At 46.1% G+C, this 23,740-nt stretch overlaps 4 protein-coding genes and 1 long non-coding RNA gene across 10 annotated transcripts; 2 read left to right on the forward strand and 3 right to left on the reverse strand.

Annotated features, from left to right (window-relative positions):
* Positions 1 to 482: 482 nt before the first annotated feature.
* Positions 483 to 14,472, reverse strand: LOC129179922 (transcription termination factor 1-like). The gene is made up of 12 exons (XM_054773776.1): positions 14,260 to 14,472; positions 3,926 to 4,049; positions 3,267 to 3,779; positions 2,433 to 2,557; positions 2,156 to 2,341; positions 2,007 to 2,082; positions 1,791 to 1,915; positions 1,522 to 1,714; positions 1,204 to 1,287; positions 1,046 to 1,111; positions 893 to 975; positions 483 to 821 (listed from the first exon to the last, which is right to left on the reverse strand). The coding sequence occupies exons 3-12, from the start codon at positions 3,746 to 3,748 to the stop codon at positions 616 to 618; spliced, it is 1,626 nt and encodes a 541-aa protein (XP_054629751.1). The 5' UTR covers positions 3,749 to 3,779; positions 3,926 to 4,049; positions 14,260 to 14,472; the 3' UTR covers positions 483 to 615.
* A 155-nt stretch (positions 14,473 to 14,627) lies between these two features.
* Positions 14,628 to 19,965, reverse strand: LOC129180037 (uncharacterized). Of its 2 annotated transcripts, none has more exons than XR_008570084.1 (3): positions 17,577 to 19,965; positions 16,100 to 16,184; positions 14,628 to 15,986 (listed from the first exon to the last, which is right to left on the reverse strand). It is a non-coding gene; the product is annotated as an uncharacterized LOC129180037 (long non-coding RNA). The 2 variants fall into 2 exon arrangements; XR_008570083.1 differs by having other exon boundaries at positions 14,628 to 15,990.
* LOC129180034 (myosin light chain 3-like) lies at positions 16,319 to 17,259 on the forward strand. The gene has a single exon (XM_054774039.1). The coding sequence runs from the start codon at positions 16,550 to 16,552 to the stop codon at positions 17,153 to 17,155; it is 606 nt and encodes a 201-aa protein (XP_054630014.1). The 5' UTR covers positions 16,319 to 16,549; the 3' UTR covers positions 17,156 to 17,259.
* Positions 19,966 to 23,551, reverse strand: nudt18 (nudix (nucleoside diphosphate linked moiety X)-type motif 18). 5 transcript variants are annotated; one of them, XM_054774029.1, is made up of 7 exons: positions 23,139 to 23,549; positions 21,896 to 22,124; positions 21,716 to 21,826; positions 21,546 to 21,648; positions 21,199 to 21,322; positions 21,012 to 21,136; positions 19,966 to 20,927 (listed from the first exon to the last, which is right to left on the reverse strand). In XM_054774029.1, exons 2-7 carry the CDS (start codon positions 22,055 to 22,057, stop codon positions 20,545 to 20,547), a joined length of 1,008 nt encoding a protein of 335 aa, XP_054630004.1. In that variant the 5' UTR covers positions 22,058 to 22,124; positions 23,139 to 23,549; the 3' UTR covers positions 19,966 to 20,544. The 5 variants fall into 5 exon arrangements, with proteins under 5 accessions (XP_054630004.1, XP_054630003.1, XP_054630002.1 ...); XM_054774028.1 differs by lacking the exon at positions 23,139 to 23,549 and adding an exon at positions 22,168 to 23,107 and having other exon boundaries at positions 21,896 to 22,096; XM_054774027.1 differs by lacking the exon at positions 23,139 to 23,549 and adding an exon at positions 22,407 to 23,106.
* On the forward strand, positions 22,450 to 23,686 carry sdhaf1 (succinate dehydrogenase complex assembly factor 1). Its single transcript, XM_054774042.1, has 2 exons — positions 22,450 to 22,771; positions 23,186 to 23,686. Exon 2 carries the CDS (start codon positions 23,296 to 23,298, stop codon positions 23,542 to 23,544), a length of 249 nt encoding a protein of 82 aa, XP_054630017.1. The 5' UTR covers positions 22,450 to 22,771; positions 23,186 to 23,295; the 3' UTR covers positions 23,545 to 23,686.
* The last annotated feature ends 54 nt before the right edge of the window (positions 23,687 to 23,740 follow it).

Genomic DNA, 23,740 nt, shown 5'->3' on the forward strand with positions numbered 1-23,740 from the left:
AGGTGTTTCGGGCATGCCCAACTGGGAGAAGGCCCCGGGGAAGACCTCGGACACGCAGGAGGGATTAAGTCTCACAGCTGGCCTGGGAACGCCTTGGTGTCCTCCTGTTGGAGCTGGAGGAGGTAGTCGTGGACCGGGAAGTCTGGGCTTCCCTACTGAGACTGCTGCCCCCGCGACCCGGATAAGCGGAGGAAAATGGAATGGAATGGAATGACGTATTATTATATCATTTTTATTATTGTTTTTTTCCAATAATTATCCTTGTTTAATATTACTACTACATCCAAACTCATATATACATATATATAAACATACAGTATATATACACACACACATATATATATATATATATGTGTATATACAGTAGTGTGTATGTGTGTGTGTGTACAATAACATGTCAGATAGAATGTATTATACATATAACAGTGGTGCAGACGTGTATGCAAAATGTCATCTAGACATGCATTCAAAGATAACTCCTCTTGACTTTGACACTTTATTCTGGCAGAAATCTCTGGATTGTAAAGACTGTCTACTGCGTGATTCCATCTTCACAATAAAAGCCCCAGTACGACATCACTTCCTGTTCACAGCAACCGGGCGGAGCTTAAACTGTCAGTCTTCAAACAGTTTCCGTGATTGGCCACGGCACCGCTGAGTGTTGTCCACTTCAGTGAGGTCTTCATCCTGGAGCGCAAACAAGTCCAGCAGCGGTGCCGCGTCCGTCCCGTGCACTCTCAGCTCCGCCTCCAGGACGCCGCACTTCTGCAGCTTCTCCTTGAGGCGCGGCATCTCGTGCTCGTGCAGGAAGTCGATGATCTCTGAGGAGCACACGGCGGTACGGTCAGACGGAGATGTAAGCTAAGTGCGGACAGGTCCAGATGGTACTGACCCCCATAGGATAAGCGGGACCAGTTGGGAACTCGGGAGGCTTTCAGGCTTTGAAACATACTCTGGACATGAACTGGAGTGGTGCTGTTGAAAGACAACAAACATCACAGCATTTTGGACCACTATGGTCCGGCTGGACAACCTCTGACCTCACCTGAGACTGTCAGCCACCTTGTCCCAGTCCACATCGGCTGCGTCATCAATGTTCATGTTGTACAACCTGGAACGGGTCCACAAGTCATGAGCACACTTCTGTCCATGAGGGTAGAAGATTTGGACCCTAACAGACAAAGGGTTCTGGTGTGGTCTTACGTGTCTATCAGCTGGACTTTGGCCTTCAGTCCTTCAAGCCTTTTGTTGCAACCTTTTGACAGTTTGTTCCTCAGGATGCTGAACCTGAAACAGAACCAACAAGTCCAAGTCAACTGGACCTTTTTGGACCAACCGTCAATCTTTTGGCCCTGACTAGCTGGCCTCTACATGATATATTTGGACCAGAACCACCAGACTGAGATGAGTTTACTAATGTGTTTGCTCTTCTAAGCTAACCTTATCCAGTTCTTTAACTTGACACAGATCAACTGGACCAGCAGAACCAAACCAACTAACCGATCTTTCATTCACACTGACCACTTGATGCGGCACTGGTTCCAGTATCTGGTCTGGACCTGCTGGCTGATCTTCTTCCATGGCAAATTATTACACAGGTGTTCCCGAGTCAGACCAGAACTTGATGGACTCTGGGCCCTAACCACCAGGTGAGCCATGACAGCCCTTTTCAATCGAGACTCCTCGTCCGAAGTCCAGGATCCTTGACAGGTTGCTGAGAAGGTACGCATGACGAGACCCATGGCATGAGAACATGAGAAGACCACAAAGAAGAAAAGAATCCAACTCACAAATGCACTGGAATCGTTTCTGCAAGGAGTAAATGCTGCGACCCATCACCTCGGAGATCCTCCTCCAGTTGTTACCATGCAAAGACTGCAGCATCACCAGCTGAGCCACCTCCTCCTCCGAGAACCTGACGTCCCGCACAACACCGACATCAACACACACACACACACACACACACACACACACACACACACACACAAGCATCAACGTCCTCTCACCTTCCCAGGTGGTTCATCCTGTCAAGCTTTTTAGCTCTGATGAACACCTGCCAGGACACCCTGGGGATCCCCTTTGCTGGACACACAACACACACACACTGAAACACAATGTACACACTCCTACAGAGATAGATGACATGCAGTTCCACCTATGGCCGCCAGGAAGCAATGTCGCACTCGGAGTTTCCTGATGTCAGCCTCCTGTTCCGGGTAGTGTTGAGGGTAGAGGAGCTGATTGGCTGAGGCAATGCCCGTCAAAGCCAGGAAGTCCTCCATGTTGTCTTGGACTTGCTGATTCTCTTTTCGTGTGAAGCGCCCATGACGGACAGCTACACCTGCAACAGGAGGAGGAGGGGTGGGGCTACTTCCGTTTCCACACATTGATGTTGCAGGTACGCCACCATTGGCTACTTTGGGTACCACTACCTTGTTGCTTGAAGAGTCGGAACCTGTGCAGGTCATATCGCAGCAGTTTCTGGATCTGTTGAGGTGACTTTTTCCAAACATCTGGAACAAACTCCTCTAATTCTTTCACCAAATCAAAGCACACACTGACACACACACACACACAGAGCATCTGTATCAGTCATATGATATATTATATTCTCTCTCTCTCTTTACAGCAAGACCAAGTACAGTAAGTACAGTGTTTCCACAGGACTGCCATGTATCTGTGGCGCTGGGTTCATCTCATTTGCATAAACATCCATAAAGCTAAAGTAGGTGTTGTGTCTTTATCCCATCTTTTTAAAACTGATTTAACAAGAGAACATAAAGATATTGAATTACGGATGTTGGTTTCATTTTGTTGAGCGGTGGATGACACACACGGCCAATTAAACAAAACCATCCATGGTGTTTGCTGGGCGTGTGTGCGCGTGTGCTGATTTGAAAGGTAATGTAGACATCATGGGACGTCTCATATCTCACGATATTGCAGCATCAAGGACTGCTGCTGGAAGACCCTGCATGCCTTGTGGGCACTTTGTCAACAAGAGTTAGGTGTTTGTTGTTACCCACATGGCGTGGTAGTTCATGGTTGTTACTTTTTGACTGTCCTTATGTTCGATGACAAGCAATGTTGTCAAGCTAGCTGTTGGCTAACGCTAGCACACTGAGGAGCAGCTTCCCTAAGCGAGGCAGTTACCATGTTACCATGACAACCCCACATGATCATATTCTCTATGATGATATTATGAGCAGGGCCTTCATAGCTACGTCACCATGGCGACGAGGGAGAGAGAAAGAATGACAACTCACTGGTCATTGCTGCCTTCTTCTTCTTCATCATCATCATCATCATCCTGCTTCACTTCTTCTGTGGTCATCGTCCTCTTCTTCTTCTTCTTCTTCTTCTTGTGTGTTTCCACAGAGACGTAGATGTTGGTTTCTGTGTGGTTGCTCTTTGCCATGGCAACACTTTCCTCCCGTGGACCACTCATCTCCGTGGCAACTGACTGCTCTGCTGCTGCTGTGGAAACGTCAACCACACTCTTCCTCTTCTTTTTCTTCACCTTCCTTGTTTCTATCTCCTTGGTTGTCATGGGAACCAGGGTCTCCTCCTTCTGCTCGTTGGTGTACGCGTCAGCAAGAACCGCGCTTTCTTCTTTATCCTCTTTTGCTCTTTTCTTCTTCTTCTTCTTTGTCTTCTTCATTGGAGGTGTGTCAATGTCACCAAGGGCAGGAACGTCAGACCACGCCCTCTTCCTGTGGGAGGAGGCTGAGTCCGCCTGAAGGCTCATGGCGGAGATGGAGCTAGACACCTTCACTGGTCTGCAAAGTAAAGTTGGAGTGTAAAGACAACCTCCATGTGAGGTGCACGGGAACTAAGTATACTCAGCAGTCATCCACTGCTTGCATCTTCAGTACTGAGGAGTGATGATGAAATACATTTTCATGAATACCACCCAGGAACTCACCTCTCTGAGATGTCTGCTGTGACTTGGAGGTACCCTGGGAAGATGAGGCTATCGAAGAGAAGAGGGTGGCTTGCGATGTGGAGCAAATGGAGGCCAAGCTGGCGGTACGTCGGCAGTCGGTGCCCTGAAACAACACCAGTGTGAGGAAGCAGCACCTAGTGATTGTAGGAAAAATGGAACAGGCTGCACCGCACGGCGGTCTAGTGGTTAGCATGTTGGCCACACAGGCACAGTCAGGAGATGGGAAGACCTGGCTTTGAATCTCCGGCATTTCTGTGTGGAGTTTGCATGTTCTCCCCGTGTGTGGGGGGGTTTTCTGGGTACTCCGGTTTCCTCCCACATTCCAAAAACATGCATGTTAGCTTCATTGGAGACTCTAAATGGTCCATAGGTATGAATGTGAGTGTTTGTCTATATGTGCCCTGCTATTGGCTGGACACCAGTCCAGGGTGTACCCCGCCTGTCGCCCCAAGTCAGCTGGGATAGGCTCCAGCATACCCCCGCCACCCTAATGAGGAGAAGCGGCACAGAAAATGAATGGATGGATGGAACAGGCTGCCAGAACATGTTGCTGTTTGTGAAAGGCCTGATGGGAGTATTCAGGGCTGAGCGGTGGAGCCATGGGGTGGTCACTCTCCGGCCACCCCACTGGCCATCGAGACAATTCAGGTATCAACTTATTGCCCCCCATGTGAGTAGTGATCTCACCTTGGCCACCCCAATCAAACATTTCTGGCTCAGCCACTGTCAATATACACTCCTGATCCAAATCTTAAGAGCAGTTGAAAAATGTCTGGAGTGATCATTTTGCACATTTGGATCTTAATGAGGTTTTAAGTAGAGCTACAATATGCAAAAACAAGAACAGGGGTGGGACAAAAAGTCATTGATTGAAAACAAAAATTCAACTGAAATAGGCTGTTTATCACGTGATCAAACGTTTAAGACCATCGCTCAAAAAAGAACCAAAAATGTTCTCAGTAGGACTCAGTAATGAGGAGCTCCACTGTTCTTGTTCATCACTTCCAAAATGGCTTTGGGCATGCTTGATGCCAGTGTTTCCAGGAGGCTAGTGGGAACATCTCCAAGTGGTGAAGATGGCTTCACCAAGGGCATCAACTGTCTGGAACTGATGGCCATTTTTAGAAACTTCCCTTGCCATCCATCCCAAATGTTCTCTGTGGGATTGAAATCAGGATGGTCCAAAAGAGAGATGTTATTCTCCCTGAAGAAGTCCTTGGTCAAGCCAGCATTGTGAACTGCAGCGTTGTCCTGTTGAAGAACCCAGCTGTTACCACACAGACCAGGGCCCTCGGTCATGAGGGACGCCCGCCCCAACATCTGCATCCGTTTGACGACCCCGCACCACCTGAAGCTCCGGTGTTCCACTGAATGAAAAAGCACCCCAGACCATGATGGACCCCCCTCCGCTGTGCCAGGTAGAAAACATCTCAGGTGGGATCTCCTTGTCATGCCAGTAACGTTGGAAGCCATCTGGACCGTCAAGGTTACATTTGTTCTCATCAGAGAATAAAACTTTGTTCCACCTTTCAATGTCCCATGTTTGATGCTCCCTAGCAAAGTCTAAACGGGCACTTTTGTGGCATTGAAGGAAACGAGGTCTTTGAATTCCTTTTTGCTTTTGAAGCCTTTTCCAGCAGATGGCGTCTGATGGTTATTGCTGCAGTCGGCACCAGTGAGGGCCTTCATGTGGGTGGAAGACCGCCCTGTGTCTTGCCCTTCTTGTTTTTGCATATTGTAGCTTTACTTAAAACCTCTTTATAATCCACATGTGCAAATTCTCACTATTTTTCAACTGGTCTTAAGATTTTGATCAGGTGTGTGTGTGTGTGTGTGTGTATGTATATGTATATATATATATATATATACAATTGTATATGTGTGCATGGCTCAGATCAAGGGTACCCTTTGCTGTCTTCAACTTGACTTGAGTAGTATTTGAAACTGTTGCTCTAACAATGTGTACTATCCGTATCACTCTGACGTTTATAGAGTGAGGAAGCTTACCAAACCATAAATGAAGCCTGTTCATGTTTTTATTTTGCGCTAGCACGGCTATGTTGTAAAAAAGTGTCTATATTTGGACATTGAAATGTTCCATGTAAAGCATGTCTACTTTTGGTGTGAAATTAACAATATTTTCTCTGATCATTTTGTCATGATTTCTACTTACAATTAAAGAATCATGTCTTTATTCAAATATTCTCAGTGTAAAAAAAATAACTGTTGTGTAATCATTAGTGAAAAGTACATAACCTTCGTGTCCGCCTGCCGATGAAAATTTTGAAGAACATAATTCCATGGAAAAACAAACCCCATGATGATTACAATGGTATATATTCCTGGAATAATTACTCAACTCTGCAACTAAAGTGATTGTTTGTGTATAAAAGAGTAAAATAAGATTATTTGAACAAAAGTCTAACACCGAGTGGACACCGAGTTATGTACTTTACATTTAAGAAAGAGTGAACTTGGGAGGGTTGCTATGGGAAATGGAAGATATCTCCATCTCTGGTATGTTGGGTGTGTGTTTTGCAATGTTTGAAGTTTGTGTTGATAACATTACCAAGGTCTATCCACCAGTTTGACATTTTAAATGTAACACTTGGGTACCATTGATCTGAGCCATGCACATGTACACACATATATATATATACACACACATATATATATACACACATATATATATATATATATACACACACACACATACATATGTATATATACAGTACATATGTTTATATACACATATATACATATGTACTGTATATATACACATACATACATATGTATATATACACATACATACATATGTATATATACACATACATACATATGTATATATACACATACATACATATGTATATATACACATACATACATATGTATATATACACATATATACATATGTATATATACACATATATACATATGTATATATACACATACATACATATGTATATATACACATACATACATATGTATATATACACATACATACATATGTATATATACATATACAGTCAAACCTGTCTTAGCGGCCACCTTTATAGAACGGCCACCTGCCTATAGCAGCCATTGAAAAATCCCCCCCAGCAAATGTACATGTTATAGACCCTGTGTATAGCAGTCACCTGTCCAACGCGGCCAGCGGCCACCCATTTTGTCTCCCTTGGTCAATATCTGACCGCATATAGCAGCCAAATTACCGACTCAGGTAGAAGCTTCATGCACGAAAAAGTTTTGTTTTTCAATCAATGAAGCCGTCATGTGTAGACTTTAATTACTGAGTCCTAGCTCAATCACAAGCATTCACAAGATCCACACAAACTGTCAGTTGTTCCACATAAAAAAGCCGTCTTCTTTTGAGCTTGCTATTTCCTGGTCAAACATGTAACTTTAAGAGCATTTGCACCAAAACATTACCGCAAAGTATGCTGGGAACAGGACGTGCTCCCAGCGACGCTACAATAAAAAAAAAAAAAAAAACGCTAGCATGCATGCGGCAGCGGGAGCAAAACTGAGTTCGGTTGTACTTAACTGAAGTATTTTATCAGTTATTATTAAGCCTCTAGCTTCCTTTTAGTAAGTAAAAACCTTGGCTATGATTGCACTACATGGTCATGTAGACCTACAAAGTACACTTGGAAGAACAAGAGGTGAATAAATGTATTGCAACTGATGTGAAACTGATGAGGGGTAGGATTAAATAAGCTTTGCTTCTTCCTACTCCTTTTTGGACATGCAAAATTGTGAATTGTACTATGTGATGTGCTACTGTTTGACTCATATGCATGTTCAGGATGAATTAAAACCATGACCCATGATAATAACAAGCCTAGTAGTGCTGTACAACTTTTATCCGCAGTCCGTAGTGCCCTCTACATACATACATACATACATACACACACACACACACACACACACACACACACACACACACACACACATATAAATACAGACCATTTTCCAAAAAATTAGAATGTCATGGAAAAGTTGTTTAATTTCCATAATTCCATTCAAAAGGTTAAACTTTCATAGATTATAGATTCAGGGCCCACAATTTAAACGATTTCAAGTGTTTATTTGTTTATTTTTACATAATTTGGGCTTCCAGCTCATATAACCCACGAAAACAGGAATTCAAAAAATTTGAATACTGTGAAGAAATCACCATTTACTTCTCAGTTTTTGCAGGAAAAAAAAAGAAAGAAATTAGGATCACATCAAATCAATCAAAATATGGTACTTTCAAAATGATATGTCAATCTTCAATACTTGGTTGGGAATCCCTTTGCCTTAATCACTGCCTCGATGCGACGTGGTATTGAAGCAATCAGCCTGTGGCATTGCCTGGGAGTTTTGGAAGCCCAGATTTCCTTGATGCTTGCTGTCAGCTCTTCTTTGTTGTTGGGTCTGGTGCCCCTCATTTTCCTCTTGAGAATACCCCATAGATTCTCAATGGGGTTTAGGTCCGGTGAGTTGGCTGGCCAGTCAAGCACTGTGATGGCATGGGCATCAAACCAGGTTTTGGTGCTTCTGGCGGTATGGGCAGGGGCCAGGTCCTGCTGGAAGATGAAATCTGCATCTCCATACAGATCCTCAGCAGAAGGAATCATGAAGTCCTCTAAAACATTCTGGTAGACTGTTGCGGTGACCTTGGATTTAAGAAAGCAGAGTTTACCAACACCTGCACCGGACATTGCACCCCAAATCATGACGGACTGTGGATATTTCACACTGGACCTCAGGCAGCTTGGGTTCTGTTCCTCACCCGTCTTCCTCCAAACCCTTGGACCTTGATTCCCAAATGAAAGGCACACTTTACTTTCATGGGAAAAGAGGACCTTGGACCACTGGCCAACAGTCCAGTCCTTCTTCTCCTTGGCCCAGTGGAGACGCTTCCTACGTTGGCTCAGGTTCAGAAGTGGCTTGACCCGAGGAACCCCACAGTGGTAGCCCATCTCCCGGATGCGTCTGAATGCCTCAGTCCACTCTTTCTGGATCTCTGCCAGATTCTTGAATCTTCCCTGTTTGATAATCCGCTGAAGCCCAAGGTCATCTCTTTTGCTGGTGCATCTTCTCCTGCCACATTTTGCCCTTCCTCTAGACTTTCCATTGATATGCTTGGACACAGCACTCTGTGAACAACCAGCCTCCTTAGCTAAGAACTTTTGTGGCTTACCCATCCTATGGAGGGTATCAATGATGGTCTTCTGGCCAGTTGTCATGTCTGCAGTCTTCCCCATATTGAACCCAACTGAGACAATTGAACCAAACTGAAGCAATTTAATGACACCTGGGGAAGCCTGTGCAGGTGATTTGAGTTTAGTAGATGATTAGTGTGTGACACTCACTTTAAAACATTCATGCCCTGCAAAATTTGGGCTGATTTCTTCACAGTATTCAAATTTTTTGAATTCCTGTTTTCGTGGGTTTAATGAGCTGGAAGCCCAAATTATGTAAAAATAAACAAATAAATACTTGACATAGTTTAAATTGTGGGCCCTGAATCTATAATCTATGAAAGTTTAACTTTTTGAATGGAATTATGGAAATTAAACAACTTTTCCATGACATTCTCATTTTTCGGAAAGGGTCTGTATATACATATATATACATACACACACATATATATATATATACACACACACACACACACACACACACATATACATATATATATATATATATATATATATATATATATATATATATATATACATATACACACACACATATATTTTCAAGATTCAAGAGAGTTTTATTGTCATGTGCATGGTAAAACAGCAGTTATACTATGCAATGAAATTCTTATTCTGTTCATTCTCCCAAGAAAAGAAAGAAAACACAAGAAAGAATAAGAACATAAGAAACATAAATACCAATAAATTAAGCAACAACAACAGAAGAGACATTAATACAAATAAATAAATAAATAAATAAATAAAGTGCTATGAGTGTGTGCGTGTGTTGTGTGCGGCGTGTGTGAGTGCTTCGTTGAGAAGCCTGATGGCCTGTGGGTAAAAGCTGTTTGCCAGCCTTGTGGTCCTGGACTTCAAACTCCTGTCGCGTCTGCCTGACGGTAGGAGTGTGAATAATGAGTGTTGTGGATGTGTGCTGTCCTTGATGAGGTTGTGTGTTCTTCGTAGGACTCTAGTTTTATAAATGTCTTGCAGTGAGGGGAGGGCTGCCCCAACAATGTTCTGTGAGGTCTTGATCACCCGCTGGAGTGCCTTCCTATCACGTGTTGTACAGTTACCGTACCAAACAGTGATGGAGGCGGTAAGGACACTTTCCATAGTGCATCTGTAGAAGCAACTCAGGATTGTGGTGGACATGCCAAATTTCCTCAGTCTTCTCAGGAAGTACAGTCTCCTTTGGGACTTCTTCATAATTTGTTGGGTGTTGTGAGACCAGGTGAGGTCCTCGCTGATGTGTGTGCCAAGGAACTTGAATGTTTTCACCCTCTCCACCTCAGTTTCATCAATAAACAGGGGTCTATGCGGCTCCTTTTCCCTTGTTCTTGGGTCGATGATCATCTCTTTAGTCTTATCTGTATTGAGAAGGAGATTGTTATTACGACACCAAGCTATGAGGTCCGCCACCTCTCTTCTGTATGATGTTTCAACACCACCAGTGATCAGTCCGATGACTGTATCTGGCGATTTCAACCACTGTAACCTCAGGACTGTCCTCCCCAAATATTACCAGCATGTGAGCTTTCCCACAAGGGAAAATAACATCCTGGACCAAGTCTACAGCAACATGAAAGGTGCTTTGAAGGCTGTTCCAAGACCCCACTTTGGAAAGGCCGACCACATCTCTATATTCCTTTATCCAACATACAGACAACTTCTCAAGCAAGCTCCCCCTGTAAGTACAGCAGTTAAAGTGTGGAATGAAGAAACTGATCGAGTACTTCAGGACTGCTTTGGCTGCACAAACTGGGATGTGTTTAAAACTGCAGCGGGGAGGGAAGATTGTACTGTTGATTTGGATGAATATGCTTCTGCTGTTACTGGCTACATTAGCACATGCATAGAGACTGTTAGCACCACCAAGTATTACAGAAAATACCCTAACCAAAAACAGTGGATGAACTGTGATGTAAGGGCTAAGCTACGTGCTCGTTCGACTGCATTTGTCATGGGCACCGCTGAGGACTACAAAAAGACCAGATATTACCTGAGGAGGTCCATACGAGAGGCCAAAAGACAGTACAGACAGAAGCTGGAGGGCTACTATTCCACCTCAGACCCTCGGCGCATGTGGGCGGGGCTCCAGCACATCACAGACTATCGACAGCGGAGTAGCGTAGCCACGTCCAGCCAAACCACACTTCCTGATGAGCTGAATGAGTTCTATGCCCGCTTTGACACCCAAACTCCTGATGAGCAGAGAGGGTGGCTGGACTTGGGGAGCACACAGGACTCACCTCTCATGGTGACATCAGCTGATGTGCGCAGGGTTCTGAACAAAACAAACCCACGAAAAGCAGCAGGCCCAGACAACATCTCAGGACGTGCACTTCGGGTTTGCTCATCAGAGCTAGCTGATGTGCTTGCTGACATATTTAACCTGTCGCTTGCACAAGCATTTGTACCGACCTGCTTTAAGTCCACCACCATAGTGCCCGTACCCAAGAAGAGCAACGTGACCTGCTTGAATGACTATCGCCCTATAGCACTCACTCCTATTGTAATGAGTCCGGTATATCCTCCGTCAGCCAGGTTTCTGTGAAGGTGAGGACACAGCATTCCCTGAGCTCACATTGAGCTGTAATCCTTGCTCTTAGTTCATCCATCTTGTTTTCAAGAGAGCGGACGTTGGCTAGCAGCAGGCTTGGTAGCGGTGGCTAGTCGCTCTAGCTTTTAGCCTAGCATGCAGGCCGGCCCGCTTGCCTCGTTTACGCCTCGGATGCTTTGCTCGCCGGGTATTCAGCTCACCAGGCCCGCAGGCTGCTGCGTTCTCCCGGCGCAGAAGAAAGGCAAAGTCTGAGAGGCTAAATGAAAGTTCATGGTGAACCCTGCCGATGTTCAAAAGTGTCTCTCTGTTGTAATGTACTGCGTGAGTGCGTTGAATGTCCAAAATGATAGTGATGTTAGGCTCGAAGCAGACGCTCGAGACAAGTGTCGAGCGCTCGTGGCAGAAGTATCACAATCAGTCGTCCCGATGTCTCGCTGGATCCGGTAGAACAGCTAGTGACGTCACGCTCGAAGCAGACGCCCGACAAGTGTCGAGCGCTCGCGGCAACAAGTATCCCGATACGTTGTACCGATGTCTCGCTTCATTCAGTGGAAAATCACCTGGCCGCGGAAGCGAAGCGTTGTGACGTCACACGCGCGTCGGCCGTGACCGTCTACGTGTCACTCAGGTAGGGAGGGGTCGAGTCAGTCAATTTGGTTCAGTCAAACTCACAATGCTTATAAAAAGGGGAAATATCCCTCAAAATGTTGTGGGTTGTGAGGAGAGCTTTTGTGCGCATTACGTCATATTGAGAACGAGGGAGAGTAAAGTGAAGTTAGATCAGATTACACATTAGATTCATTTGCAATCGCACATAGTATAGGCATTCATTGACACACTATACACTGATTTATATAATACACACACACACACACACACACACAAGTTAGTTTTTGTGTTTGTCTGTCTGCCAGTTTGTATATTTGTTCGTTTGTCTGTTTGTTTGTGTGAGAGTATTAAGCGTGTGAGTGATGGTGTCGTTGTAGAGAGTGAGGCCAAATAGGGAGAATGGAGGGAAGGCCAACTAACAGAGCCAGGTCATATGTGTGGGAGCACTTTGACCTTATTGCACCAAAAAGGGTCAAGTGTCATTTCTGTGCTCAAGAGTTGGCATTCACTAATAACACATCCTCAATGTTAAGGCACTTGTGCTCTAAACACCCCAAACAACACCCAATCCAGCTGCTCCTACTGCTCCAGCTGCTTCTGGAGTAAGCAGACAAGGTAAGCCTATGGCAACTGTCGTGTATTTATATCGTATAGTCAAAAGATAAAACAAAGCTTAAAATATAAAACATACATGACATTATATTATATTATAAGTTATATGTGAGTAACTATTTACATTGGTCACATTGTTTCAAGGACGACAGGCTGAGCTGGATGAGGCCTTGGGGGATATGATTGTGCAGGACTGCCAGCCATTTTCTGTGGTTGAGGATAAAGGATTTAGAGCATTTGAAATTCTGGAACTCTAGGCAGCCATTTATCCCCATCTTGCAGAGTTGTCAAAGATTTATTTGCATATGCCTGCCACCGCTGTGCCATGTGAGAGAATATTCTCAAAAGCTGGAGAGGTCATTAGCAAAAAGAGGAACCGGCTGAAACCAAATGCTGCTGAGATGATTTTGTTTTTAAATAAAAATGTGTGAAACACCCAAATCCCCATCCCAGTGTCACTAGCATTCTATACACCTACCATCAAGAGTTCCCTATTGCACAAGCATTTCCGTTTTTCCATTTAAAAGTAAAACAACAGCTTTTTTTTGTTATCGTTTTTTTTTTTTTTATTCATCTGGGGGAAGAATAAAAAATAAACTTCAGGCCAGGAGTCTAACCTGCTACTGCTTGCACATTAGGCAAGCTATGTAACCACCATACCACCCACAGGTTTAGTTGTTCAGATGACACTTTGTCCTTTGCTTATATGAAAGTTCAATATATTTTTGTCCAGCAGATGTCGCCACACTGAATTGTGTCAAATGCCTCGAAGCACTGAACCATTTCAACACATTTGCTTCAGTGGTACAGAAAGCAGTGGTGAAGCAGTGTCGTGACTCACCACACTGATTCGTGGCAAATGCTTCATAACACTGAACCATTTCGACACATTGCTTCATATTGAATCACTGCTTCAGAAAGCTTCGGTTTATCCATCACTACAAAATGAACAATAAAATAGCAAAAAATAGAAAAAAAAACGGGAGAGTGTCACAGAGACGTCTGCCACGGAGGGCGCCATCTTTGAGATATATATATATATATGTGTGTGTGTGTGTGTGTGTATGTATGCATGTATGTATGTATGTATGTATACTAAGACTGCTGCCCCCGCGACCCGGATAAGCGGAGGAAAATGGAATGGAAAATATATATATATATATATATATATATATATATATATATATATATATGACAATAATCTAACAGGACGATGTGAAAAAGGAAATCGTGATCATTTTGCCATAATAATAAAAGTACAATGACCAGATGTTACATTACAACACAGCAGACTATAATTATATGAGAATACACCCAACGTGGAAACATACTGTACGTACCTCGAGAATTGAGTTAGACGACTATGGTCCCACGGGACTTCGTACTCCGACCACAAACTACCACCGAGCAGTCTGCCCGAAACTCGGATAAGAAATTTTTAGTGCGTTAACATTTCCAAAAATAACAAAAAAAACGTCCAAATGCTTCACTTTTCTATCGTTTGTTCTACCCGCGTGGACACAAACACACAGTAGGGTCAGACTACTTCCTGTTTGCGGATAACGCATGCGTCATGACGTCATATACGTCTGGTTTAGACGTCAACACCACCGCCATATTTGTTAGGGCAAAGCTGCTCTCACACGCATTTTATTCAATTTCATGACCCACTTCCAATAAGTCATACAAAATATGAGTATATTATACATGTAAATAATCCATTTCACTTTATTAAAACAACACATTTGGAAATAAAGAGAACAATGTGCAGTAAATAAGTGTAATAAGAGTTCAGAAAGAAAGCAGAGAAACAACACTGGTTTGTAATTTACTGATTGCAAGCTACAGTATCAGGTTCATAAATATTCTGTTTGGGGGTGTTGTCACTCTCACACTCTCATAGTGGTCACTTTGGGAGTTCAGCGTGGCACCTCATGGCATAAAACTCTGAGCATGTGAAAAAAAGAATACTTGCTCTTCATAAAGATGTGCTAAGCTATAAGAAAACACACTGAAAGTGAGCCTCAGCACAGCACCCAAGACCATACAGCGCTTTAACAGCTAGTTGAGTGCACATGCTCAGCGTCACATCCACAGCTTGATGTATGAGTGCTGCCAGCATCGCACTTTCAACAAATATGTGAAATAACAATATAAAATAATGCTATCTGCACTAAATATTTACACTTTCAAGAAAATATGAGATGGAAATTAGGGCTGTGAAATGATTACAAATTTAAATCAGATGAATCAGTTTTTAAATGAATGAATGATGAAATATGTCCATTATGTGAGGGACATTATGCAAATGAATGTGGTATGGCGTCTTCACTTCGCTGTATGGCCGATGGAAGCAGGGGCTTTTTCTTTGGGCTAATCCTCCTGATCAGAGCAGCCGTTTGAAAGAACGCTGCAGCAACTACCAATATCATGTCTACTGTATTAGATATTGGATGATAACATGTCTACTGTATTGGGTATTGGGTGATATCATGTCTATTATATTGGATGATGACACGTACACTGCTGCGTGATATCACGATATTGGGCGATGGGAGTGTGATACTATAGGGGTGTTATTTAATGTCTAGAGGGCTCCAATGTTAAGAAGCGTATCTAGAAGGTGATAAACAGGTTTTCAATGTGTAAACAAGGAACAGTACTTAGTGGATGTCCCCCACAGGAGGAGGAGAGCACCCCTCTCCTGCCACATGGTGTTAGCTATATCAAGTAGCATTTCATCTTGAATGGTCGCCATGTTTGTCCTTCAGCTTGTATACTGATGAGTGTCCTTGCATGGAAGTTGAATAAATGATGGTCAGACCAGTTGTCTCTGATCTGGATGCAGCAGCTGATGTAGTGAATCATCCATGCTGGATGCAAGAGGAAACATACAGGCCCTGGAGAGAAGGATGGATTTTCTGCAGTCCGTGTCCCTGCCAGTGGCCCCAGCATACCACACGCTGATGGAGGAGCTGAGGATGCATCCTGCTTGGCAGCTCGACTTTGTACAGCTGCCGCAGGAACATCTGCTGAGGGAGCTGATGGCGGGCTGCCGCTTGAGGTCCTGGCTTGTGGTGGTGCCCAGGAAGCACGAAGGAGATGTCAGGGGGAGGGGGGAATGCAAATACTGTTATTTCTCACAGTTTTTCATCTTGACATAGGTGGACCTTTCCCAACCTGCAGGCCATGTGAGAGCTGAGGTATTTGCAGCAGAGGCTGGTCAAAGCACACAGCATCGTACATCAGAACACACACCGTTTATCTGGAAACACACAACATGGAGGACAAGCACCGCTGTTATCCAGAAGGGAATGTTGACCAACACACACACACACAATTTCTGAACTTAAGTGACAGACGACAGTGAAGTGAACAATGTTTGTGTTCATGTTTGTGTGTGTTTAGAACGTTTGTAAGCATATATGCGTGTGAGTTGTTTATCAGGGTTAGGGTTTATCAGGCTGAAGGTCATTAGGATGACGTTATCGTGGTTTTCCTCCTCTTAAGAGTTTCTATTCCAATCTTCATTTCCATCTTTGGTCATCCTGGCCGGCGCTACAGCTCCTCCCTCCTCGCCCGGCGCAGCCTATAAGGAGGTCACGCGCTGCCCGGCTGCCAGTCGCCAACATGGCCCCCAAGAAAGTGGAAGCAAAGAAGACCGCAGACGCAAAGAAGCCGGCGGAATCGGCGAAGAAAGACGAGAGCTCGGCGCCCCCTCCAAAAGAGCCGGAACCTGAGTCCAAAGCTCCCGAGGTGGACCTGAAAAGTGTGGTGGTGGAATTCGGCGCCGAGCAGATAGAAGAGTTCCGCGACGCCTTCACGCTGTTTGACGAGACCCCGACAGGAGAGATGAAGATCACATACGGTCAGTGCGGCGACGTGATGCGCGCCCTGGGTCACAACCCCACCAACGAGGAGGTTCTGAAGCTGCTGGGCCGGCCCAAAGCAGAGGAGCTGCACTCCAAGCTGCTGAACTTTGACAGCTTCCTGCCCATGCTGCAGCACGTGGCCCGCGCCAAGGACCACGGCCACTTTGAGGACTTCGTGGAGGGGCTCAGGGTCTTCGACAAGGAAGGAAACGGCACCGTCATGGGGGCGGAGCTTCGCCATGTCCTCGCCACGCTGGGGGAGAAGATGACAGAGGACGAGGTGGACCGGCTGATGGCGGGACAGGAGGACGCCAACGGCCACGTCAACTACACAGAGTTTGTCAAGCATATCCTGGCCGGATGAACACATGCACTGTCTGTACATGTCTACACACATCTAGATGCTCTACATCTATGTTCATAGAGGTGCACAGAGCGGATCAAAGAAATCCACAATGAAATAAAGACACACACCACTTGTAAGTGTTTCAGAAGTGTTGTGTTTGGGGGTGTTATCGCCCTCCCACCGTTCGACGTGGAACCTCATGACCAAAAACTCTGAGGATGTGAAAAAATGAATCGTTGCTCCACAAAGATGTTCTAAGCTGGAAGAGAACACTGAAAATGAGGTGCACCACGGCGACCAAGACCATACAGCACTTTAACAGGCCTCCCGTGTCGGCTGTCGTGAGGGGACCGGAAACACCCGACCAATCAGCTCTTCCCCCCTTGCAGGGAGTCATCACGCGCAAATAACAAGTTTCGAATACAGTAAAACAACATACTTCGCATTTCTTGCTGTAATTCTCGTGCCGGAACTCACGGTCATTTCATTCTTTCCACACCGGCAACGTTCAGAAAAAAAGTGCACTTTTCCTTGAAGTTGTGTCGATGTGTCACGGCTGCGCTGCTCATCCTTTACGATCCAGTAGGTGTGGCTACAGTTTAGCTAATGCCTCTTCTCGCCGTCGCTAAAAGATAGCAACATGCACACCAGCCACAAAAGTTACCATCATTCCATCCGGGAGCGGCCTGCGTATGTCAGGTGAGCCGGTGGCACGTCGTACACGTCAGCAGAGAGAAGGAAGCTCATTAGCGCAGCTGTGCGCCGTGGCTGTTATAAGCGCGTTCAAGGGAGCGCTGACCGTGGGACTTTTGCGCTTCAAATTTAAATGGCGAAATAAACCACCCCTTTACACAGAAATAAATCAATACTGACGCTTATCCTCCTTTAAATGTTGACATTTTAAGGGCTGGACGGAAGCGCGCAAATGATTTTGGGATGTGAATGGGCCACAAAAATGAACTTCCATTCAAGGCAGGAGGAGGACACTGTACCAATTTGGGCATTTCTGGCGCGGCGGGATGACGTCACGAATCCCACAAATGCGGACTGTGTTCTGTTATTTGAATACTGTTATTGTATACTTGTTTGTTGTTAATAAAGATTATTAATAATTTAAAAAAAAGAACGCAGACACAGCAGTGGATGTCAGAGGCACCGAATTCCCTGAACTCGGCACCAGACGACTTGGTGACGTCGGTTACAAAGACGCTGTCCAATCGGAGGAAAGGACGCTCAAAGAAGGCGAGGCCGTTGAGCTGAGCACAGCCAATGAAACGAGTCGCGAACCCGCAACACGGATGTGTAGTTTGTCACCGGCAAATGCCTTTTCGTAACCTAAAGAACAAATTGGATTTTATTTCCGGACTGAATCTATTATGGCTGTAGATGCACTTTAGAAAAAGACTGTTACGTTTTGGTGGTTTGTAGGTGACGTTGTGTTCCAGATATTTAACAAGGGTTAAAAGCCTTGTCATCTCACTCTTTCAACACAACTATTGCTGTCTTTATCAGTGGGTTTTATTCTGATGAGGTTACTTCCTCTTTATTAAAGTGTCCATTGATGTCACTTCCTCTTTAATAAAGTGTTCATACACACACACACACCCAGCTCATAAAATGTGTTTTAGGGTGATGACATAATTATAGCAGCAGCTCAGTTTGTCTTTTATGTCCTGTCGTATCCATGCCACACGCACGCACACACACCGTGAAAACTGACAGGGCATCATCAGAAATAAAGATCACATGACCAGCTCGGTTTCACAGCAACTGTTAAAACACACACACACATAAAGTGGATGTTTCTGCTTCATCTCACACACACGCAGACACAGACGGTCAGTGAGTGTCATCCAGTGTGCATCCATTAGTAGCTGGAAACAAAGGTTGGTGTTTACACAGGATTTACTCATCTTATGTTAGCTGATTGATCAAATATTCATTTGTTCATAGCCGTCCATAAAAGATGCCAAATCCTTGTTTCCACCCCCACTAGATGAGTCTGGCGCTGATCCACGACAGACAACACATCAAGAGCTTCTGGGAGAACAGGATCCACGTCCACGACCAGCACGCTGCCAGCGAAGAGTGCAGGATGAGCACCAGCGCCCTCCAGAAGTCAGCACCGCCTCGCTGGCATACACACACACGCGCGGGACTGGCGTCACCTCGTGTAGAGACGCAGACGGGTGGACCAGCAGGCTTCATCAGTTCATGCTGCAGGACTAGATAGGACAGCTGTAGTCTGAGGAGGTGGTGTGGTATTTCTCCTGGGAAGGTTGACAAGCGTCAGCACCCCGATGGTGTGGGACTGAAACCAGGTGTCTTTTAGGAAGGCATGAAGGGGCAGTGTGTGTGTGAGGGAGGGGTGGTGTCGTACCCGCCACCCCCTTTCAAACATGTCTTTTCGGTCCAGAACATGCATTGCCTTTGTCCTTATTTCATGTGATGACAAGTGCTTGCTGCCCCCCCCCACACACACACCCTGCCACCGCCCTTCTGCCCTGCGCTATAACCTCATGCCACCCCCCCGTCTAGTCTCAATTATGATTTTAGCTCATAATTTACATTTTTTCCCTCATAATTTAGATTTTTTTTAACTTGTCATTTAAATTTTTAATCTCATAATTGTCTTTTTAATCTTTTAATTCCTTTTTTAAATTTCAATTTAGATTTTTTATGTCATAATTTCAACCTTCCTCATTTCATGTGATGACAAGTGCTAGGCAACCACGCTGCCGCCGCCCTTCTGTCCCGTGCTAACCTCACACCACCCCCCCAAATCCATCACAGATAATCCCCCTGCTATCTGTTACTAATCCCCCCCACCCCATCATGCCATGTCACTCTCCAGGAGCAGTAACCCCCCCCCAATTGTGTGTGCCAGGTGATGAGTGAGATGACATTTAGCCAACGGGGGCATGTTTCTGATAAAAAGACCAGCGGTGCACGGCTCGCTAGCTGAGGGTGTAGAAGGACGTGTTTGTCGTTTGCGTCACTCCGGTTTAGCGACAAAGACGGGACAAAGTGAATAATCCCCAACATGCCGGAAGGGAAGCCGGGGGGTGAACAGCTGCCGGGGAGGTGGGGGTCTCGGCCGCCGCTCACTCACCGTGCTCGCAGATGCTTGTAGCCGGCGCGTCCCACCACGCACGGAGGCATCCTGAGCGTGTGGCGGCGTCGTTTGTCTTCCAGCCTGTCGCCATAGCAAACATGCTGCGTGTTGTTGACCCGTGTCTTCCTGTTCGCCAGGCTGCGGGGGGAGTGGCTTACCCGTCTGGAGAAGAGGAACAGGAACCTGAAGAGCCTGAAGGATGGCTACGTGCACACGATGAAGCTTTAACCGAACAAATGTCCTTGCAAAAATAAAAAAATAAGACAATAAAAGCGTCCTTTCACATTAAGAGTCAGTAAAGACTGTGCAGGGGTAAGATGGACGTCTTCCTGCTCTTGTCCAACAGCGCGTCCCTCACGGTGGGACGCTGGACTTTGTGCCAGAGGTAGCGGGGGTTGTCCACGGGAGGCGGGCGCAGGGCGGACGGCGGCTCCAGTCTGAGGCCGTCCTCGTCGCGCCGGGCGCCGTCGGGCTCCAGCGCCACCAGTGTGTTGAAGCACACGCCATCCGTCTTGCCGTGCTGGCGCCCGTTGTGCTGCAGGCTGAAGACGCCCAGCGTGTTGACGTTGTGCTCGTAGTAGGACAACGGCATGGCGTCCTGCGCCACCATGTTGGATGCCCAGCTGACGGCGTGCGTCTTGACCGCCGCCGCCACGGGGAGGTGGGGCCTCGGGGCTGCGGGGACACGAGAGGAGGGAGGGGGCGGTGAGGACGCGCAGGTGCAGGCGGGGACGCAGGGGTGTGTAGGCGCTCGGATACCTTTGACCAGCAGGATCCAGACCTGCTCCTCCGGGGTGATGAAGACCAGGACCAGTCGCTGGACCACGTGGCGGCAGCTCAGGTCCGTCGGCAAGGTGGCGGGATGCCAGGGGTCCTGGTGGTACCTGATTGCACCACAGGTTCAGAAACACGCTAAAGTCACGCGACACGTGACTCGATGTCATACTTGAGCCCAAACTCGATGAGTCTCAGAATGTCCTGCCCCCTGAGGGCGAGGGGCGTGCGTCTGTCCCACCAGGCGGCCTGAAGAGACTCCTGATCGGCCGCTGATGGACTCTTGATGGTCCCGCCTGCAAGTACAGCTCCGAGAGTAAAGAAGACTATAGGGGTGTTATGTCAAGTTGTCAAGAGGGCTCTAATCATGTTAAAAAGCGTATTTCGAAGGTTGTAAACAGGTTTCCTGTCAGAAATGTCTTATTTTCTCTTATTAGGTATACTATATAGTACACACTATGTAGTATAATAGCAGGTCCAACTCAGTCACACCCCGAAGACCCGCCCACATCCACTGACCTGTGACCTTGGCCAGGAAGATGAAGCGGATCCACTGTGGTCCCTGTTCCTGGATTAGCAGCAAGGTGATTGGCTCACACTCAAACCCCGCCTCCTCCTTCACCTGCACACAACCAGGTGACCAATGCCACGCCCTGTGGATGGAAGGGGCGGGGCTCACAGAGACTCACCTCCCTCAGCAGCGCCTCCTGTAGGCTCTCGCCCACCTCCACCCTGCCTGCTGGGAGGTACCACTTCTTGTAGCAGTCCTGCTTGGCCTCCTGAACCATCAGCACCTCCTCCTGCATGATACGAAATGAATAATCATTCTAATAGACGACTTAGCTCCTCCCCCCGGCGGCGTCGGGGACCTTGTGGTTGAAGATGACGGCGCAGACGATGTAGGAGACGTTGTTCCTCAGCGAGGCCGGTTTGCTCTGCTCCAGCCCCACGTCGCACGCCGTGACCTCCGACCCCTGGCCGCTCAGCAGCCGCTGCATCTCCTCCTCCACCCGTTCAAGCTCCGCCTCCATTACGTAGCGTGAACGGCTCACGCCCGTCGCCCTCTCGCGCTGAGAGTAGCACTAAATAAAAGCGCACCTTTTCCGACACAGAGGGACCAGAAATTCTATTTAATACTCACCAGACACGTTCTACAGCTGATCAAAGATTTTGTAGTGGACCAACTTCACCCTCCACAAGTCAATATTAAGATAAAAGAGGTCAGAGGGCCAATAAAGCAGCGTTTAACTTCGGCAAATATCCTCAGAAGACCGCCATTTTATCTTCAGATATTTCATTTATTATACATTATAGTTATTAAACATAGTTCTACTCGATATGAAAAGTTTCTAATGTCGTTTAAACAAGAAGAAAACAAACCTGTGCTGCTGTTTTGACATTTGAGCAGGTCATGCTAACCGGAAGCACTCTCCTTCACTTTGGAGTTTGTCAGAATAAAAGCCTTCGGTCACAAGTTATTTGCGACGTCAATTTGAGTTAAATCAAACAGAAACGGAACAAATGCGACGTAAGGGTTATTATATAATTTCATGTTTTACTCGGTATTTGTTCCTTGCAAACGAAACCACCGGAAGCTAGCGCTGACAGTCGTGCCGCTGTCACGCCCACAGAGGTCAACGTTGGCTAACAAACGCTAAGCTTGGCTAACCGACGTAACGACGTCAAGGTTGTTTTTACGTGTTTGAAACCGCCCAACGGAAACACACTGACTGAGAATCAAACTGGTGAGTGTGTGTTCTGCTCTGCGAGGTTTTTGTTGGTCTTTTTTAGTGTTAGCTGCACAATAAGCAACATTCAGATAGGAAGCATTCAGCATTCGTTGCAAAACATGCTGATACGTTAGCACACGCGCTGACTACCGTCGTCGTATTGGTATTTGTACTTTAAAACATTTTATGGACGCATCTTTACTGCGTCATCGAGTTTACTTTGATGGAATGTGTGTATGTCGTGCTTCAATTGGTTGCTCATTCTTGGTGTGAAGTACTAGTACTGTACTGCAGTATTACCACTGCAGCACTCGTGTTATTTGTTTGGGCATCAACCCATGAGAACATTTAGGGTGTAAATTATCAAGTAAATGGTGACCACCTGACATCGACGTTAATCATCAGAAGTTGTGTGTTTGGTTCCTCCAGATGTCCACGCGGAGGACGTGGTGCGTTCAGAGTCTTGCACTGACGTCATTGCGAGCCGCTTCCATCAGACCATGCACGTTTAGCTGCAGCCAACTTCCTTGAGAAGGGCGATGGCGCGACACAGCAAGCTGCAGAAGCAGGTCCTGGCGCTGTACCGACAGTTCCTGCAAGCCGGCCGTGACAAGCCGGGCTTCCTCCCCCGAATCCGCGACGAGTTCAGGGAGAACGCCAGCATCAAGAAGACAGACGTGATGCACATCGAGTATTTGTACCGGCGCGGTCAGCGGCAGCTTGAGCAGCTCCGAGATGTCAACACAAAACAGCTGGGCTCCTTCTCCAAAAGCCAAGAGCACAGATGACCGCCCACATCCTGTCACGTGACCCAGGACAATCCACTCAAAAGACTTGACCACCAGCTCCTGTTGGCCCTACTGCTTCACTTTATTCAAATAAAACTAATTTCTACTCAAATACATAAATATGACAGTAAATGTCTTTATTAAATACATAAGTATGACATTTGTTGGTAGTTCTGCCCCCACGCACACCAAACAA

This window comes from Dunckerocampus dactyliophorus, chromosome 4 (assembly GCF_027744805.1).
Source record: "Dunckerocampus dactyliophorus isolate RoL2022-P2 chromosome 4, RoL_Ddac_1.1, whole genome shotgun sequence".
In the NCBI taxonomy this organism is placed as follows: domain Eukaryota; kingdom Metazoa; phylum Chordata; class Actinopteri; order Syngnathiformes; family Syngnathidae; genus Dunckerocampus; species Dunckerocampus dactyliophorus.